Here is a 20,358-nt window from a genome sequence, read left to right as displayed (position 1 = left end):
GGAAGCTACAGCAAAGGGCAAAGCCTGTTGTTGTTGATGTTCTTTATGGTGTTGCTTTATTAACAGTGGTAAACCACTAAAGTCGCTGTAGGCTATCTTTATTTATATTGTGTACTGTCATTTTATAGTCGGAAAATGCTACCGGAATAAAGTTACAATCAAGGTATTGCATAGGAGAATTATAGCTTAATATCAGACATTACATATTTGAAAAATACCAAGATCTAAGTTAAAAAAGCAGTGTGAAGTTAAGACTTTTACAACAGTTGCCTTTCTCTTAATGAAATACAAGGCTGCCAGAAAATTATTGCAGTTTAGTCACATTTATTTACAGCCAATAGACAAACACGCAACAAGTTTTCCCAGTTTATTATAAAAAGGTAGGTATTGCGATAGTGTCTCTAAAGGTTTATCCATTAAGCAGTTGAATTCTATTAGACTTGAGTAACTGGTCATGTTTTGTTCATCTGTAGCAAAGTCCATACTCTCTTACTCTGTCAGCTGAACAATCCTTATTGAAATACAGTCTGGACACCGTTTGTGAATAGATATTGTTGGTTGAAACTCTCACTCAGGAATTCACCTCAACCACAGTCCTTTGCTGAGCGTCCACACAGGCAAGATGTCGAGAAGCTGAACCCATCAACAGTTGGATAACAATTGCCTCCCCAAATATACCACTTCCTGGATATTGTTCATTTTATTCATCAGAGGCGACTAGATAATCTGGCGCCTTGACCGAGTCACGCCGTCAGAAGTTTGCCGGGCGCACCATCATGGTTGTCATGGTAGCCATCAGATTTGGACCCTTCCAATAGTACCACTTAATGCCGTTGTAGCGAACCACACTGGATGAGCTGGGGTAATATATGCCATTCAGGTTGGATGGACCGCAAGCCTCAAACCACCAACCTGGAGCGGGAATGTGCCAGAGTTCAAGGAAAAAGTCAGTATGAATTAAAATTCCAGTCCTGTGAAATGTTACACCCAAATGTACAGCTGTAAGCCAGCAGTAACTTTATATTGGCAATGAAGGGAAAATGAAATGCACTTTTGGACATTTACAAGGGGGTGGATAGAAATGTTAAACAAGATGACGGACCGAGACGGGGGTAAGACGTTGAGGGAAGCTTCGTACCTCCAGATGCGAGCTGGGCGCACTTGCAGGTGCAGCGGTCATTGTCTCTGTCCTTGGTGCTGAATTGGGTGCCAGAGTGGGTGAGGCTGCTCGTCCGTCCAGCTGTGCCACTGAAGCCCTCGGCATGAAGGCTGGAGTTCGGGAGAGGAGTACAAGAGCAAAAGGATTTCAGAGAAAAGCTCAGCCACAGGCAGCTTTCATTATTTAAAAAGCTGTGTTGGGCAACTTTGCTAGTTTGGCAGCTCCACATGGCAGAGAGTGGTTACAGCCCGAACACCGTTTCTTTTCTGAAATCAGCTAAAGTAGAGCAGGATCCAGCTCCATCTAGCATTTTATAATGGGTTTAGAGCTGAGCTTTGTGCAAAATAACATTAAAAAAATTTATCAACTATTTCACAACTACAGATGATAAAGATAAATGAAAAGAAATCAAAGAAAAGTCAGTTATTACCACATGTAAACCACTGTAGGAGATCATAGCCTGTTTAGTATGTGGACAATATGCTTTAATACACTGTACCATCTCCCCCCAGGTTCTCATTGTTGCCGAGCATTAAGACGAAAACTAACTTAAAAATCTTCTCATTATTTTCCTTCATGCTGGGCTTTTTGAAACAATCTGAACGGCATCTCTGCACAAGTTTAATTGATTCGCTCAATTATTTCCATACAGCGTCCCCAGCAATGGAGTATGTGTGCGTGTGTGACTGTGTGTGTCAGTACTGGTTTGAAGGGGGTGGACAAGGAGGTCAGCCCTGCTGACTGGCCTCTCCTCTGCCCTGCCATTCTGTCTAGTTAGTACCGGACTCTCCCCCTGAGTTATGTGACCCCACTCCGATGCCCGGGGCACGCTGTCAGTGATGACTAAATGAAGGATCCTCCTCTTGAATGTGTAAGTTCACAGGGCAGGGCAACACTTCACGAGGTGCGACGAGAGGAGGGTTTGAAATGGCCGTGCTCGGGACGGAGAAAATCATAGTGGAATAACAAAGAGGCTGGAATAATATGCGAGGGGATATTTTTGTTGGAAAAATGTGGAGAAAATTAAAAACTATCAAATTAGACAAGATGGCAACCACAGGCTACGAGATATCCTGTTGGAGTGAGTGTTCTGTGAACTGCGCCAGCTCTTCTTACTTTTGCATTTGCCTCGACTTCCAGATGTATTAGTTCAGCTATTCCATCAATACCGCAGACTAATCCTTTTCATGGTGACTGTCTTTTCCTATTGTTATTGTATCCTTGACGATAAAAGGGATGCCATTGGTTTTAATCTGAGATTGGCTACCTCAGTGGAACAATGGTCTTTCAGGCTGATTATTAATTTATGAATAATGCTCTGAGTTTTAGGTGAATACCTTCATGTTGCTTTCGGGAGCCAACTGGGTCCAGCTGAGGAGCAGGAGGATTGCTTTGGCTGACTAGCTGAAGAGAGCCACAGCTCTGGCTGGGAAGTTTTAATATAAACCCACATATGAAGCCAGCATCTCGAGCATGCTAGTAAAGCTGGTACATATTGAACTAGTTACACAGGACATGATCTCAGAGGTATAGCGAGCTTCAGAGGTGAATTTTATTCATTCAGGTGCTTCCCCTCACACGGTGTAGCCTGCAGCAACATGGTGAAGCATTCAGGTTCATCGCGCTAATTGTGTGGAACAAACCAAGGCAAATGCAATTTTCTGCACTATCGGGGATCTTTGAAAGCATACACTGTCATGTGATTCTGACTTTTCATCTCAGAGTAAATATATCTATAGACTTTAACAAAAACAAGGGGGAAATTCCTGTTAATTCATATGAAATCCAACACAACTATTTTTTCAATTTATATTTTATTCCGCTCTGTTTTGGAGGAAGCGTGGCATCAGCACACCCACAAGCACTCTTGTTAGTGATTGCAAGGTTACTGAGCAGCTTGTTGGAGTTGTCAGTCCCTGGCAGGGGGGCAGGTATTGCAGAGCGTTCCTGTTATACTCCAGCGGCGGTGGCTCCCCTCGGGGATTCACTGGAACCGTAGTAGCCACAGAAAAATGGAGGCCGACAACAGTGCCTTCCACTGAGCTTGTCGTTATGGAATGCCATTCCTAAAAAAAAAAACCTGGCCTAGTGGTTCCTTAACCTCAGTGCGATGGGCAGAGAAAAGCTTCGCGGACGACGACATGTGTTAGGAGTTTGAACTGTCTAATCTGTCGTGATATTAAAAGTCTTACACCCAGAGGGAAGGCGACTATTGAATTACAACTCTTAATAATACACTTCACTGAAATATATTACCTTCATTATAGTCCTATTCATGTCTGATTTCTGACACGGTGAAATAGTTCAATTGGAGACCCAAGTGTTTTAGTTTAGCATTTCATCGTATGATGTGATATATTGAACACTTTTGTAAGATAATAGGATGTGATTTAGGAAGCAATATGGCACACTTATTTATCTGAGCGTTATTTCTTATGTAGGAATAAAGCCTGCGCGTGGTCAGTACTGGATTTAAATGCTGTGTAATGCTGGTACCTGTAGTTGTTGTCCTCTCCATCTATGTAGAAGTGATCGTAATGTGAGAAAGCTTCATTCCCCTCCCGGTCTTTGAGCTGGACATGCAGACTGTATTCTTGGGAGCTGGTCAGCTTGTGGATGATATCATTCCCCAGCCAGTGTCCCCCAGTCGGCTCTCCAAAGCCCTGGATTAGACACAAAGACAGAGAAACAATGGAACCAAAAACTAGTCTAACAAGGGGGTTGTTTTTACCAGGGACCTGCCAAGTCCCTTTTTGGAGTTTAAATGAAAATGACCTTAAGAAGTCACATTTATCATTTCTGATGGACTAAGACAGTCCACTGAGTCTATTAAGATAAATACTCCACTCCCAAAGCAATAGGCCAGTCAACTGATACTTTCACTTTACCATAATGTCCAACAAATGTTCTTTTTGTGCAACCAACACTTACAGTTACAAACTGCCTTTGGGACACATTAGGGGTGGAAAGTACACAGACGTCACGGTTCGGAATGTACCTCTATTTTGGGGTCAGGGTTTGGTATGTTATCGGTACAGCAGGGAAAACCAAAAAAAACCCAATATATAATACAACTACTAATAATAATATAAAAAAAATGTTGTATAACTTGCAGTGGCTCATTGGCTATGACTTACTTATGAGGCACTCTAAAACTGGCATGTTGTCACAAATGTTTATAACTTAAATGCATTGCTTGCAGTTGTTTTTTCAGGGCAGGCCCACTGACTGACTAATATGCACAGGTGAACTTTTTACAATGTGCTTTAATTCAATAATGCAGCAACTAACACTCTAAAGCATTAGTTATTGCTTTGAATTTCCTTTCCCGCTGGTCGTACCTGTAGACAGATATTTGGTGACCGAGGTGTACAGAAAGATGTTGCATACTGAACGTAATGGGAGTTTCACATTATTTTCTTTAAAACTAGTTATATGTGTACACTGTAATAGGTGTATTATTGATCGAGATCCCAGACAATTATGGCTATGGGAGATTTTGAACGTGTGTCAGACGGCATTCTCCACTGCCAGCATACTAACTTCAATTTATTGAATATGTTGAGTAGGAAATATGTTCAGTGATGAGCATTGAAGCTGTTTTGACAAGTTCTACGTTCATTTATCAACCATTTATATATTATGCAGTAGATGTTTGGAATATAAAGTAATGGGTACAAAAGAGAAGTGTCAAGGACACCGCGCTGCACCGGGAGTTGGATGATGTTAACAGGTTGACGGCACAGTAATAAGAAAGTGATTTCAGCATTTAAATGTAAAGAAAACAGACACAGTGAGCCACGCAGGCATGATTGGTTTGACAGAAATGGATTTGCGGTGGGGATGGATGTCGTCTCTCCAGGGAAGTGATCATAACACGCAACGTTCATTCAAAGAGACTGCTTAAGACGAGGGACATAATGTGACTCCTGCTCAGGCTGTCAAATACAAAATGCCACCCTTTTGACTGATGCGAGCGGATGTTCAGAGACCACGGAATCACAGCGTGATAAGGCCAGACAAACGAGAAAATCCATGTTACCTGACAAGCGTGTCTCCATTAAGACCCAGCTAACCGTGCCTGGCCAAACTCTACATGTGCAGACATGTCACTGGGATGACATGCAAGAAAGAAATGTAGTTTATATTTAATTTCTATATTGTTTATATCGCGATGTGGAAAAAAAACCCAGCAATAGTCACATCAGTTGGACCATGCTTTACGTTCTGATCCTTACATGTGGGAGAGGGCACGACATGCAGAAACGGTCTCAGAGTAAGCCCGACCAAAACAAGAAGAGAAAACCACCTTACACAAAAACATATGCAGCTCACTGGTCCCCACCACAGCCATATTTGGAGGGCTATCCATTTTTATTAACCGACACAAGGTGCCTTTTTTTCTTCTTCTCCTTAAACGGACCAGAGGCTGCGGTGGACCGGAACTGAGCGAACTGAACTAGGCTGCTAATGAAGAAATATCTCTGTTGTACAATATCCAATAGTTTACAGATATTAATACTGTATATGGAGAAGCCATGCACATCCCCAGGTAATGCAGATAATGATTAAATGCACATGAATGTTTTACGCTGTCACGGTACATGACCATTACTTGTGCATTGAAAATACACATAATGTGAGAACTAGCTAACCGTAGGTATTATAACTATTAATATATTAATTAGTTAGGTAATATAGGTTTTAGATGCAGTGGATTCAGACCAAGATGTGTGTACATTATTAATATCTGCCACCTGTTCTGTATAATGCATTTATCAGCTTTGATAACAATTCATAACATAGCATTTATTTTTTTGAAAAGGTTACTAATACTCAATACTTTTCATTTGAAAGGTATTGAATCGACAAAGAAGTACACAAATAGGGTTTAGAATGAGGTTATTTGATATAGAATAGTTATGTATTGTGATATAAAGTCATTCAGATACGAAATGCCCTGTTGGATAGAAGATGTGCGCCGCATTGCCCAGCCCTATATTTGCCATTATTTCTTCACTCTAACGGAAGAACATTTTCCCCTTGTTTACCTCTGAATCCTCTGTCACGTTATCTCGCCGTCGCTTGTTTGTTATTGGTCTTAAGTGAGAGTGAATGAATACCAAGAGCCTTGACGCATCTCTATTTTGACCAGCAAGGCCTGTGTGCATCGTGACTACAGTTTCTGAGAATACGGAGTGGGCTGAGGCAGTGAAGCATTTTAATACAAACGTTATCTGCCATCTACCGGGGCCCCTGTGCTCCCACGCCCCAACTGGAACCAAATATTTATCATCCACTTGTAAAAAAATATAGCTCTTAAAAGAGTTTTGTTGAGCTTTCCTTTTGTCACTCTCCTTCTGTTTGCTCTCTCCATTCTATTTTCAATCCAAACTGATCTGTTGGCGTGGGTGAGAGACAAATTGCCCGCCCGTTCAATCCCAAACTATTTGTTTCCGTGTGTAATTTAACACAGTGGGAAAGGCTTGGTGGCATATGTTCTTCTCTAACGCGCGACCGGAACATCGATTCGATTACGAAAATCTCCGTGATGAGGTTCAGAAAAAGCATTATCTAAATGTAAGTCCACACGAAAACAAAAGCCAAAGGTGTTGAAAGATGCTCGATTCGCCCAGAGCGCCGGAACGACTTCATAGTCTCTTGTGGACAATCTATTAGATCCAGTTTGTTCCCTCACAAAAAGCTATTGGGATTAAGGGTGGGTACAAACAGTAGTGCTCTGTGTGTCAGTGAGGTGCATGACATGTGTGTGTGTGTGTGTGTGTGTGTGTGTGTGTGTATAAGCGTGTGTTTAAGTGTGTGTATATGGGTGTGTGGGAGGATGACGGGGAGAGGGAACGAGAGCAGGTGCAATAACAATGGGGGGGGTTGGTAGAGTACGTGAGGGCGGCCAAATACAACAACCCCAGGTCACCTGGGATCACAAGCTCGCCGGAATCCCACGCCTCTCAGTGCCAAATCACCCGTGGAAGGTTATTGGAACCTCCTGTCCAATCCCACAATACTGACCCATACTGCCTATACTGATAATGATGCACTTTAACCCTAAACCTCCTTTAACCTCCCCCCCCCCCCCCCCCCCCTCGCAGAACTCACCATTTTGTAATCTCTCCACCCGCGATGGAAATTCACGGAGCCGTTTCTCCGATGCTGCAGCACGGTCCACCCACCACCTCTAGTCTTCATGTCGCAGAACACCTGTGGAAAGGAAGGACAGTTAATAGACGCTTCTATTTCCTGTGTCTGGGGGAACGAGGTGATTGCATATTGTGTTGCTTGGTCACATTCTTTGCATTCTATACAATGATAACATACAGTATGTCTTGATTTTTTTCACTTTAAAGGAGCAATAATTTATTTTATTTTTTTTGCCACAGCATTGACATATTATCAACTGATAGCAAACACCAACTTATTTGCCACAATCCTTTTGACACATTCACCAGACACACAGCATTATTTGGGTTTCAAGCCACGTTGGCAAACACAAGTCCAATATTCTGCCTCCCTTGATCTCCACAGCTGCTGGGGGAAATATCCGGCTCTGTAGCAGCCAAACGCCCCACTGTGTTAACCAGCTAGTCCCTTACAGTTGATTGGCACTGGGCCAAGTGTGTGCTGGGACGTTTCACTTTAACTAGCAACAACTATCGGCTGTTATAGGCAACAAGTTTGCTAAAACTGAACCAAAACAGTACATTTTGGGGGTAAAGAACCAAAACAATAAGCAGAGAGAAGACAATCGGAGGAGATCTGCAGAGCTACTAAAGATGACACCTTTCATATAATTTAATGTTATGTCCCAGGTGGGAAGGTCAAACTAACATAGCATGTTCTCTCAGTAGGGGTTGAGGAGGAGGAGACATCTTCTTTTTTAGGTTTCTTACTTGGCTTCACATTTTGCCACATGTAGATATATTTCGGAGAACAAATAGGCCTAGATTGCACTCGTTGATCTAGTGACATTATTGGACATATGCGTAGTTAAGTTGTCTAAATTAATAATAACAATACTAACTCAAAAATTATTGTTTGAATCTGATTACTCTGTATTTGTGTGCACCTTAGGGCTATTCCAATCGCCGATAATCAATGATTCTTATCCGATACAGATTGTTTTTGTTTTGTTATATCAGCTGGTATTAAAAAAGGCTCAAGTTTGGGACAGTCAGTCAGTGTAAACCGTTAAATCCTTTTACACTTTTATAGTATTCTAATAAATAAATGATTTGTATTTGTATTGATCATGGATCAACTTTGGCCCATTACACCACGAGTGCATGCACATAATCATAGTTGGTGTATATATTCACTTTTGCACTTAAGTACTTATTAGATGAGAAAATACTAATTTCTCTAAGTATTTAATTCACACAAGTATTTAATTCACACAGGTGAATATATATAATATATACATATGCATTGACAAATGGATTAATATAGAGTACTCATTTATTGAAGTACCATACAACATGCTATATTGTGGTGTATATAATCTTCGAGATAAGAAATGACCTTTTAACAGGACAGAAGATTTTGACAGTGGCCTTTCTGACTCCATAACAACCTCTACAACCTGCAATGTGGTCAATTACTGATGAGACAAAATGGATTCACTTGGCTGGCTTGCTTGAATGTTGTCCACGATACAAACTGCCCTGACCTGTCTCAAGAGCCGGGCAGTGCGGATGCTGGTATGTGGGCAGCATCCCAAGGGGTCTCTCTATTTCGCCAACTCAAGTGGCTATTTTTCTGCTAGAAATGAAATGAAAGTATCCAGCACTTTCCCAGAATAGGAAAGCTAAATCAAGGTCAAAAGGCATAGGTCTTCTACCTCTGAAAACCGAGTGGACTGGCAACATGCTGTGGTTTTTCTATGGCACATTAAGATAATGTTGTGGCCTTAAAGGCACACACTGAATACAAAAACAGGATCTTGAAAAAGAGCCATGTAGGTCTTTTCCCAAATATGGTCGTTGTTCTGATTTAGACCAGATCCATATGTAATACCCTATTCACTTATTATTTGTCAAGCAGTCAGTTTGGGACAAACCCATTAGAACTAAAATGAAAAATACCAGACAATTTAAGCAGTATGTAGTGTTTTTTTTTTTTTTTGTTGAATCACAATGTGTGCATAGAAAGAAGACCTCATGTGTTTAATGTTATAAGCCCGTAGTCTGATAATGTTGCTCTCAAAAGCATGCACAACAGAATTATGAAATATTTAAAAAAACAAGCCAATCCAATTACAATTAATTATTTGGTTCGTAAACATCATCATTATTCACAACCTTGGGGATTAAAAGGTACATAGATGGATGCCTTCCACAAATATCTGTATGCTTTTTGTCATTTGTTCAGCTGAGAAAGCCCGCTCTCTGCTTTGAAAACAAAGCAATTTATATCTGCCCCATTTTTACGCAGCCACTCAGATTGCCGGCCATATTGGAATTCGATGGCATAGATTAAAAGCAGCAATGATTTGGGGAGTTCTAACTGGCATCAGAGGAAAATGCACATTGGCTCCGGTTGGCAGGAAACACATGGCATCAGTGCCTAACACCTGGCTGCCTTGCCCACAGGAAATGAAGAGGAAGAGCAAGGGAAAACACAGGCCGTAGGAGATGGTGCCAACCAGCAAAGTAATGAATAACAAAAAAAAAGAAAAAGACTGTTTCACTGCTATCTTTCTTTTTCTGTGGTAACTCTGAGAGTGAAGATCCCAGCCAGGAAAGAAGGGGATAGCCTGGTTGGTGGAGGCCACGGATGAGTTAGCAAGGGCTGGCTACTTCAGGTCAGCGGAGGTTCCTCCTAAGCTTTCCTGACTTTGGATTCAGCGGTGCACACTCACTCACCATGAAGCCTGTGGGGCATAATGCTTCATGTTGCTTATTATTCTGGCCGTCTGTAACCCAGCATGGCATTTCCATCCACTTCTCCACCAAAAGCCCCGGCACATTACCATTACATCAGACTAGTTTTCCCTTCCAGTGTTTACTGCGTCGGAAAAGTATGTGACAATCCCTCAGAATGTCATTGTGTCGTTTGAATGAGCCTGAGGGTGGGCAAAAAGAAATGATCCCAGTGCTAAATACTGAAAGACAAATGGGTGAAATGTCTTACAAGAGAAAAAGATCCACGTCACAGTCAGTTAGGTGATATTTGCAAGAAAAGGCCAATGACCTTTAAAGCCTTACTACCTTGACAGTCTGCGTAGAGTTAGGGAGGCGGATGCCGTACAATCCACTTTCTGTCACTCCAGATCGAAGGATCTCCGCACAGTCCCTGAAAGTCCGCGGCTCCTCCTTGGCCGTATTGAAGATTTCTGCAAAAAACATGCAGCAATTTAGTTACAGATGGCAACCTTATGGGTTTTGCGCATAGATCCCAACCCCATATCTAAGATATCTTGTCATGTTAAGCCCCGGGTCAAGCCTGCAATATCATGTAGTGCATGCATGCATGTAGTGTGTCTGGGATTTGAACTACAAGCTGTTGTAGGGGATGTTTGTCATTTCATATTTTTCATTTTGTAGCCTAAATCACAAATCACATGCTCATTAATGTAAGTGCTGTCGATGTCATCTTTTGCCTAAATTCAATTCTGGTGTTTATTGATGCTTTGGTCTTTTTTTTTGTTGCTGTAAGTAAGTAATGAATCAGAGGAAAATATATATTTGTATGCTAAATACTAGCAAGTGAGAAGCCCTGTCCTCTATTTCATATTGAGTAATATTTGTTAATCTCCGTTGAACCCACATGACATTTTCATCATGCAAATGTGTATCTTGCACATGCATACGGGCGAATGCCTCAGCCTCACCGTTGCAGCGGTTGGTCATCGCCAGCAGCTGCTGAACAGTGTCTGTGAGCGCGGCCTGCTGTCTCTGTAGCGAGGTGCTGTTGAGCGTGGAACTGACCAGTTCACCCTGCAGCTGACTGACCAGTCGACTCTGCCTCTCCACGAGCTCTTGGAGCTGCTGCTTTTCGCTCTGCAAGCCCTGCAGCTCCTTCCCATACCGAGCCTCCAGCGCTAAGAGTCTCTGTTCCAGTAAACTGCGAAAGAAAGAAATGTACACTTTTATTGATCACCGTGGGGAAATTCTTCTCTGCATTTGACCCATCCTTAGTTATTAAGGAGCAGTGGGCTGCAGTGAAGCAACTGGGGGGGGGGGGGGGGGGGGGGGGTTCAGTGTCTTGCTCAAGGACACTTCAACATGCAACTATGGGGGAGAGCGGGGATTGAACCGGGTACCTTGTGGTTACGGGACGAACACTCTTCCCCCATGAGCTACAGCCGACCACCACGAGACAAGGGGAGAAAAGTGAAAATCGGAAGACGTAACACTGGATTGAGTGTTAAGATGCATCTAGAATCGGACATGTGGCAGACGATATTAGGAGTGGCTCCATATGGAAAATAAATCTGTTCAACATTTATCTACCTCAGCGGAGGTTGCACAAACTTGCACATTTACATGATGATGACTAATAGACATCAATGCGACAGGCTCATTGGGCTAACATCATAGAAACACCTGTACTGCAGCAGCAGACGGGACTGCATGCTAAGCCTCGAGAGCACAGCCATCAGGCAACAATCTGACTGTGTGTGTGTGTGTGTGTGTTTGTGTGTGTGTGCACAAGTGTCACACCCCCCACTTCCAAATGAAGATCATAAATCCCAGCAGCCGGATCTTTATGGCTTTGACTAACGACTATGCAGTAGTTATTTATTGAAACAATCCAGCCACCCAGATTGAACAAGCTACTTTTCAGCCCCGTGCCCACGCAACTGCCACACTAAACGTGTATCTCTCACGTCAGGCAGCGGCACAGCATGTGGCCCGGAATGCAAGCTGGATCAATCCAAATCCTTTTTTTAACGTCACTTCAATTTAATATGTGCCTTGTGCGGGGGATCACTCCATAAAAGTGGCAAAGCAAGCTAACAATTTGTTCTCCATTATGTGTATTTTACCTTGAGGAACAGTCAAAGGGGGAAAAAAGTGTAGCGGTATACCAGCACCGTAAGAGGGTTTGACAAAACAAACATGTCATTTTCGGATCACATTGCATCCTGGGCAATTAAACTGTTATGCTTATGATATTGCGCTATTTATTATTATTGAAATACATATTGCTAATAGACTGCTCTTACCCTCTAGCCGCAAAATGCTGCGCTTCCTGCCAATAGTATTTTACATGTAATGCTTATGAAAACAAGCATGTCTTTCAGCTCTTTTTCATTGGCAGTAATTCAAAAACAGGCCCCGTCCCATTGAGGATCAGCAGCAGTAGCCCCCCACAACCACTGCGGTTCCCTTCTTTATTTCACAGCTGCTTGGCAGCAAATCTACTTTGACCTTTCTAATTTCATGCGTCGCCTCGTGGTGTTTACTTGTGAAGTAATCTATGAATGTATTTGCATTGAAGGACGAGAGCCACAAGGGCAGAGCAGGGCCAGATGTGTAACAGGTGTTGGAGCCGGGGCATTGTGCTCTCCCAGTCACACTTGGTACAGATGGATGTGATGATAAACAATCAAAACACCCGCTCCCATTCACACCACCCAACACCCAGTCCTTAACCTCTGCTGGCCCTAATTTGACCTTGTGTTCGGAGAAGGAAGAATGGGAAACCCCTCCTAACATGCTCGGCTTATTCACTGGCAAACACACACACACACAGAAGCTTACACAATACACATTATATTGCTGTTAAGTACCCTGTTCGTCAGAGTAATTCAACATATTCTCTTCTGGTAGTTGGATGAAATGGACTGGTTTTGTTATGTTATACATTTTGGTTATGTACAGTATTTTACACTGCTGAAGGTCTTTATATACGCCGCCGAATGTCCACATAGCTTTTTCCTGAGAAAAACATTCTTTGGAGCTCATGAGGAGATGTGTGAAAAGTTTCCTGCAGCAGCCACGGCAGCTGATTTGGGATCAGCACAGGAAAAGCAGCAGTTTTAACGCACCTAGAAAATATCGCCATCTGCAGTAACCAAAGGACTCACTCTTAGAAAACCCATGTGAAAGCTATTTAACATTGAAGTGACTGATAGATGGTTCTCTGGAAAATGAAAAGCAAAAATAACCTTGTGATGTTCAAAATGAGAAAATAAGTGCCTCATAAATTACCAACTTGCAGTCCATGAAAGATTTGAAAAGGAAGTTTCTGTACACAGTAAAAAAAAATCATATCCTGGAAGTCTCGCAGTGCCTAAAAAAACGATAGAATCTTTTGAAGCGTGTGTTTTCACCTGTTTTTATCACTGAGGCGCGAGATCTCTTGAGTCTGCAGGAGGATATGTTTCTCCAGCCGGTTAGTGAAGAGCGAGTACTCGAGCAGCTGTATCTCCAGGCGACTTGTCTGGTTTAACACCTATAGATTGATGAAAATAGAACAATAACTCTATCACAGTATGTGGGCAGTGTTGATGAGAGTGATGACAGGCCGACAGACTCGGGTGGGTGGCTGTGTGTGTGTGTGGGGTTAAGGTTGTAAAGCACCCTGGGGGATGAACAATGTCACGCAGAGCATTTCAAGGCCCATAATGCTTCAGTCTTTGATCTTACAATGGAAACATGAGCAAGAATTATCTCCCGTGCACCTGTGCAATGTTTTGAAGTTGCACATGAAACACACAACTTGAACAAAGCAGCTCATATATTTGTACAGGTCGTAGTTTCACATCAACTCTGATAAGAGAAAAAGAAAACACGGGGACCAAAACGGCCCAAACTGTAATAACAGCTCTGTCGCCTGATTGAAGACACATCTGTGTTGTGCTACTGAGCTTTGTGTTTTAATTGGCTGGTTTTCAGACGCCGAGCTTAATTCATTGTGTCAATCAGAGCCTGTAGAACCAAATACCAGCTGCTTTAAAAGCGGTTGCCGCTACCTTTGGGCACGGCTTCATGGCGGGTTACATCAGATTTACATGTAATTTGCAATTGGCCAAGTGTTTTGCAAGTCACATCATTTGTTTTTGCATGGGTGTGACCCCCCACAGTTGTTCATTTGGATTGGCTGGAAACAAGTTGGTCCTGGCTTACTCAAATGCTTCTTGATGGACTCACCTGGGTCTCAACGTCTGTCAGTTTGCGGGTCTGCTCCGCTGATTGGCTGAGGAGGTTGGTTCCCATTTCGAGCATGGCAGCTGTCTGGGTGTGTACCGCAGTACTTTTCATTTCCTCCATCCCAGAGCGCACATTCTCCTGGATGAAGTTCTCCAGCTGTACAGGGAACAAGCAGGACTCTGAGAATATTATATTGCACGTCACATTCCTTGGTTTCATTGTGGCGATAATCATATTTTAGAAGGTAATACATTCACTGACAACTTGATGCAGTGTGAAAGTAGCAACCCTAGAGTCATCCATCTTTTTCACCTCAATTTGATTCAGGTACTGTGATGGAGTCCTTGAATATAGTAGCCCTATGGCACTGACAGTGTCTTGCCACCATATATCCATCTGCAGTTGTACCTCAGGCAAATATTAATATGTCCAATTTAGCACTGTATAGGTGTTTCAGTGGAATTTCAAAAAGAGCAGTAATGATATACAGCCAATAGGCTGACATGAAATACATGTGCAGGAATTCAGGGATAGTCGCCTACACTCTAATCAATTACAAGGTCAGATAAAGAAGCATTGGCAAAACCCATCATATGTTGCAGAGGGAGTAAAAATAGGATGGCATCCTTCTTGCTCCAATAAATAGATTTTCTTATTAATGTGGTCGGTTTCAGCACACGGAATCTGGAAGACAAATTCGGCCTTCGATGCTGTGAACGATGGGATTCTGTTTGACGTTTAACGGGCAATGGCCCGGGCATTGCAATAAAGCAAACTAGAATATCGAACTGGACAACATTAATATCAACAATAGGACTTTTGTGGGGATAAAAGATCAGACGTTACTCGTTAAACCACATGACTGGAAAATGAAGTCTCGAGGGAGAAAGCATTCAGAAGTATCCAGCTAATGAGTGGTTATTCGCAAAAATCGAAGAGAATTCAAATGAGACTACAATTGTTTGTTTTTTCAATACAAATGTGTATTTCAGACATAAATGGGGTTATGATAATGCATCGACACAAGAGCATGCTTTTTTATTAGATTTTATGCAGTATAACAATAGATATGGGCAAATAGAGATGAATCTGCAATTAAATAATTTGCCTGCTAGTAATCATTCTCTCTTTGTCTCTTATAGTGATGCACCGATCTGACTTGTTCAGTCCCGATACGATACAGATTCCTGGGCTTTGGCTATTGGTAGATACCAAGTGCCAATCCAGTACCAATGTTTAATATTGAACTGGATGAAAGTGACTGGAATCATTCTTTTATGTGTAAGGAAACATCAGGCTTGACTAAAACAACTTAACTTAACTTTGTGAAATAATACACAACTAATAGATACATAGATATATTTACGGAAATAACAAATTAACAGGAATTACAATTCAAGTGTAAATATTTTTTATGTATGAGAAAATTGGTCAAAACTTGAACAGGAATTAAAATTCCACTATTCGAGTCAGTATCGGCCCGGTATATACAATATCTGTAATGGTATTGCTGCGTCTCTAGTCTCTTACTAACTAGACTATCTATCTCTTTGATTCAAACTCTTCCTCTTCCTCCTTGTGCTCTATAAATATATTTCTCACATTTTACTACTTAAGGACAACTGAGACAGCAGGAAAAAGGTTATGAAAACGAAGGTTATGAAAAGATTACCAAGCGGATTATAGCCACTTCCAAAGGAAGAACCAAAGATCCCTGCATCATAATCAGCCTATTTATTGAAACTGCCAACAGTCACCTGTCCAAAGTGTTCATGTTACAGCCTTCTGTGATACAACTCAATCCAGAGGTCTTGTTACACTACAGCTCTCACTGCCAAGTGCATTAATTGCAGCTCTGTCACATGCCGCACTAGGCCACCGGGTAAATCACATTTTGGATGTAGCATAAGTGTTAACTGGGTTATTGTGTCTAAGAGGTAAGGATCAGTGCTGAGAACATCATTGGAGTTGTATCTCTTAAGGTGCTAATTGTCGGGCCAAAAGACACATTTGGTCTCAGTTACAATTACATAGTAGACGTGTTGTGGGTAATTATGATGATGAGTAGGATGGCTATGCTTGTGGGGAATAGGAATGATTATGTTTCCATGAAAATGGGCGACTTTAATGATATGTCAGTGCAACACCATGTAAATCCACTTTTCAACCAAGATTTAAATGCATCATTGGCCTTTGGTTTTATTTTAATGTCTGCCTCAACCCAAATACAATGAACAAAAATTACATTTTGGTTTTGGTGCCCACGGCATTTTATAATGACATTTACAAAAATTAAAAAAACAATCGAGCTCAATCAGTCTGTCCTTTTGAAAATGGTTGCCAGGGTACTCTCAATTATCAAAAGTATTTTGATAATTGAGAGTAATTGGTTGAAACGTGGATTTACATGGATACCAACAGGATATTGTTCTTGGAAACAAATGTTCCTGATTATTATTTTTTTGTTTCAACTAAGGAAGGGGATGTTGGTCTAGCCACCTTTTGTCTGAAAAAAAAGGATGGATGGCTCTGCTATGAAATTTTGTTGACTCATTCATCGTCTCTACAGGCACTCTCATTTTCACGTATCCAAGTAAAATAGCTCAGATGGATTGGGACCACACTTTATATATATATATTTTTTAATATAAATAATATAGTAAACATCATATGCATGATGCTTGATGCGCATGTATGTCGCACTCTGTAGCTGCATATTTTAAAAAGCAAAGGGAGGAGGGTGGGGATGGAGAGAAAATGAGAGCTTCTGAGTTGGTCACCACTGGTTTTGAAAGTGTGGACAGGGAGAGACAGATAGTAACATGCAATTTAATGATGCAGCTGGCTCCACGATTACATTTTTTATTCATATTAATACTGCTGGGTGATTTATTATACTGTGTAACAATGATTTGTATGTCATACTCATTATAAATAAATGTAGTGACTTAAAAAGTACAGTATCTTCCTCTGAAATAGAAAGTAGCTTAACATTTGTACAGTCGTCTGTACCAAAGAAAAAGGGTACTGCAGTTACCGGCTGAGTAAGTTGTCAAGCCACAGGCCATAGTTTGAGAATGTTCAATACAGATAATATACAGATATTTAAAAGAAATGAGACAAATTAATAATGTTAGTTGTGTGGGTAACATACTGACTTCACGGGGCCAGGAAATCAGGGCACCTTATCTCTGTGCAATATTTCATCATTAGCATAATTCACACAGGCTAACAAAAGCATCCCTTACATCCCTTTTGTCAATCCCTCAGGGCAGCAGATGGAACTATATGGGGGGGGGGGGGGGGGGGGGGGGGCTGTGTTGGGAGTTAGAACAAAGAAAACAAACACTAGTTTCTTCTTGGAAACACCAAAGAAGGAATCTGGAACATTGATACAGTCCTGTTGCGCTCGTCCACTTGGAGATTCCTCAGCGGAAACATGCTGGATTAGTGTGTGTGTGCTCCTAAATCTGTGCGTGCTGGTGTGTTTTCTTTCAAGGGGTTCGGGTTGAAGGCTCACAGTGAGGGTCATATTATCCCGAGGGGGGCCTCGAGTGAGATCGTACAAACCGACACATAGTTGCCACGTTTCAACCTCTTCCGCATACCAATTCCTCCCCAAACGTATGCAGATAGGCCTAATGAGCTCCACAAGGTGCTGACAAGGCTTTGCCATCTGGAGGTCAAAGGTCAGCGTAACCCCATGCATTTCTAAAAGAGGCTCCCGAGGGTCTCGCCGTTTTTTATAAGGAAATCCCACCTACAGTGCTATGGCCGGATGGAGGTAGATTGTTGTACGGTTGGATATTTGTGTTCATTCCAGATGTTATGCGGAGGAAGTTTGGCAACGGAGCAAGATATGCGTCAGCAGAGCTTTTTCTATAGATGGAGGGATAAAAACTGCATCTCCTCCATGGCCTCTTATATCGCAGCTCTGGGGGAAAGTGAGCGAGAGAGAGGCAATATGCTGCAAGGAATATGACTAAGATGAGTGCAATATGTGATGTTTTGCAGACTGTATGCATGAATAATATACTGTACACATGGGGGAAAGTATGTGCACTATCCCTTCCTCACACTGTCTCTCAAACACATATACACTAGGCCTTGTGGGATGCTTCCCAGAGAAGCTAAGGCCTCCTATTCATAGATTGAGCATCAGACAGAGTGTGCACGTAGGAATTGACTGTGTGGGTTTCTGGGTGCGTGTCGAGAAAGCGTGAGCATAGATAGACGGAAGAGTTTAAGATCCGGTGGTCGGCAAATCAAGGTGTAATATGGGACACATTCATCATCCCAGAGTTGCTGCAGAATGGTCCGGATAGAAGTGAAGGAGAGAAACGGAGTGTCAAACGAAAAATGAGAGGAAAGAGAATCGCAGTCAATCTTATGGTGAGTGAGAGTGGGGAGGGACCGACGCGGAGGGAGAGCTTTGGCATTCTTAATACCTCATTTTCAAATCCTGAAATATAATCAACACGTTTGCTCTCAGCCCGCCAATCTGAGCACTCGACACAAACCCTTATAATCGGCCCGAGGATTAGTGTGTACCATAAATATTCTGTGTGATGCAGACAAGAATGGAGAGACGGGTGGAGAGGGATGGCGTGTCAGTCAGTCGGCCTCAGACAATGGCCCGAAACTGTTTCTGTGCCCTGATGACCTTCGCAATGAAAACACTATTGTGAGGCCACTTTTAATCGCATCATTTCGCTTTAGTCAGTCATAATCCAAGCCAAATGGAACCGCGGAGGCTATGCTGAAATGTGTCTGGAGCAGATAAACTTTTTTATTTGCCACACATTTATGTATTACATATTTATGTCAGCTGAGTTTGGTACACAAAGTTTTCAGCGAACTTGCGCTCACAAACGGGCTAAAACAGTTCAATACATCACCAGGGGTGACAATACTAATGTCGGTGGGTGACATATTTGGCACCGTCTGATATTAGTAAGCTTATTTCATCTTGTCGCTCCTCTCGTATGCAACAGGGAGTTCTGGCTTAAATACAGTCACAGACGTTGACGTGGTGCCAGATATGCATTCGGCAAATGTGTTGTGTGAAAAGACAAGAAGACGAGAGTGTGACAGCAAAAGAATGGAGTAAGAATGGCCAGATGACGGAGGAGAGACCTTACCTTCTGCAGCCACTGGTGTTATTCTCCATGGCACTCTCTAGATTCACCAGCTTCCTCTCCTGCCAGGAAGGCCTCTTCCTTTTGGGCCATACCCGCCTTGAATTGGCTTGTGTCGGGCTCTGCCTCGGGCGGGGAGTCCCTCTGGAGGGTGTTGGTCACCTGGAAGTCCTTTAAGGGATGGCAGTGCTCACACCGCGGCAGGATGAAGGTGTAGCTGCAGCGGCCTTGCTGCACTCGGTGCTGTTGGCGCTCTGAGCTGGTCGCGGTGGCCAACAGGTGAGCCAGGTAGGCGAGGGTCAGGGCCAGCTGGCGGCCCATGTCAGGGGAGAGGGGACGGGGAGGGAGGGAGACGCAGGTTGCTCCCTCTGGCAGAGCAGAGAAGCGAGTCAGGTGAGTGCCCCTTTTGGTACTCTATGTCCTCCGTATCTTTCTCCGTCCTTTCGCCCAAAAGGTCCCTCAAGGCTCTGACTCTGTCCTCCTCCTGTCTTCGCAGTCCAGCTCCTGCTGCTCCTGTCTCCGTCTCTGTCCCACTTAGGGCGGGCAGAAAACACACACACAGAAAAAGGGGATTGCCTTCTATTGTAACTCTGACAATCTAGTCCAGGAAATCAATAGCAGACTTGTCTCTCACCATTTATCTCTCTTCTGAAAGTTGCCTTCCTCTCTGCCTTCTTTCAAGCAGTCCATACGTCGGTCTGGAGGAAAAGGGGAGAGGAGGGGTTGTCATGGAGAGTGACCCGCTGCAGGATGTTGGCTGAAGTGAAGCTCTTAGTAAAGAGAGTGGCGTACCTCTTCACACACACACACACACACACCCACACCCTCACACACACACGCAACTCCTTAGCACATAATCACTCAACTACCCTTCCCTCTTTCACTTTCTCCCTCCCTCTTACGGTACTCCTGTTTTTTGCGGAGGTTAGAAGAGGAAGCTACAAAC

At 42.7% G+C, this 20,358-nt stretch overlaps 1 protein-coding gene across 1 annotated transcript; it reads right to left on the bottom strand.

The window, feature by feature from the left end:
• Positions 1–751: 751 nt before the first annotated feature.
• angpt2b (angiopoietin 2b) lies at positions 752–19,733 on the bottom strand. Its single transcript, XM_034545550.1, is given in 11 exon segments — positions 752–912; positions 1,139–1,269; positions 3,656–3,822; positions 7,277–7,378; positions 10,384–10,508; positions 11,007–11,239; positions 13,455–13,576; positions 14,275–14,430; positions 19,416–19,432; positions 19,435–19,480; positions 19,482–19,733. Coding segments are annotated over 11 exon segments (1,512 nt in total).
• Between the last annotated feature and the right edge of the window lie 625 nt (positions 19,734–20,358).

Source organism: Cyclopterus lumpus, chromosome 11, assembly GCF_009769545.1.
Source record: "Cyclopterus lumpus isolate fCycLum1 chromosome 11, fCycLum1.pri, whole genome shotgun sequence".
In the NCBI taxonomy this organism is placed as follows: domain Eukaryota; kingdom Metazoa; phylum Chordata; class Actinopteri; order Perciformes; family Cyclopteridae; genus Cyclopterus; species Cyclopterus lumpus.
The sequence above is the reverse complement of the archived record's forward strand: the minus strand, read 5'-3'. Positions and strand labels throughout refer to the sequence as shown.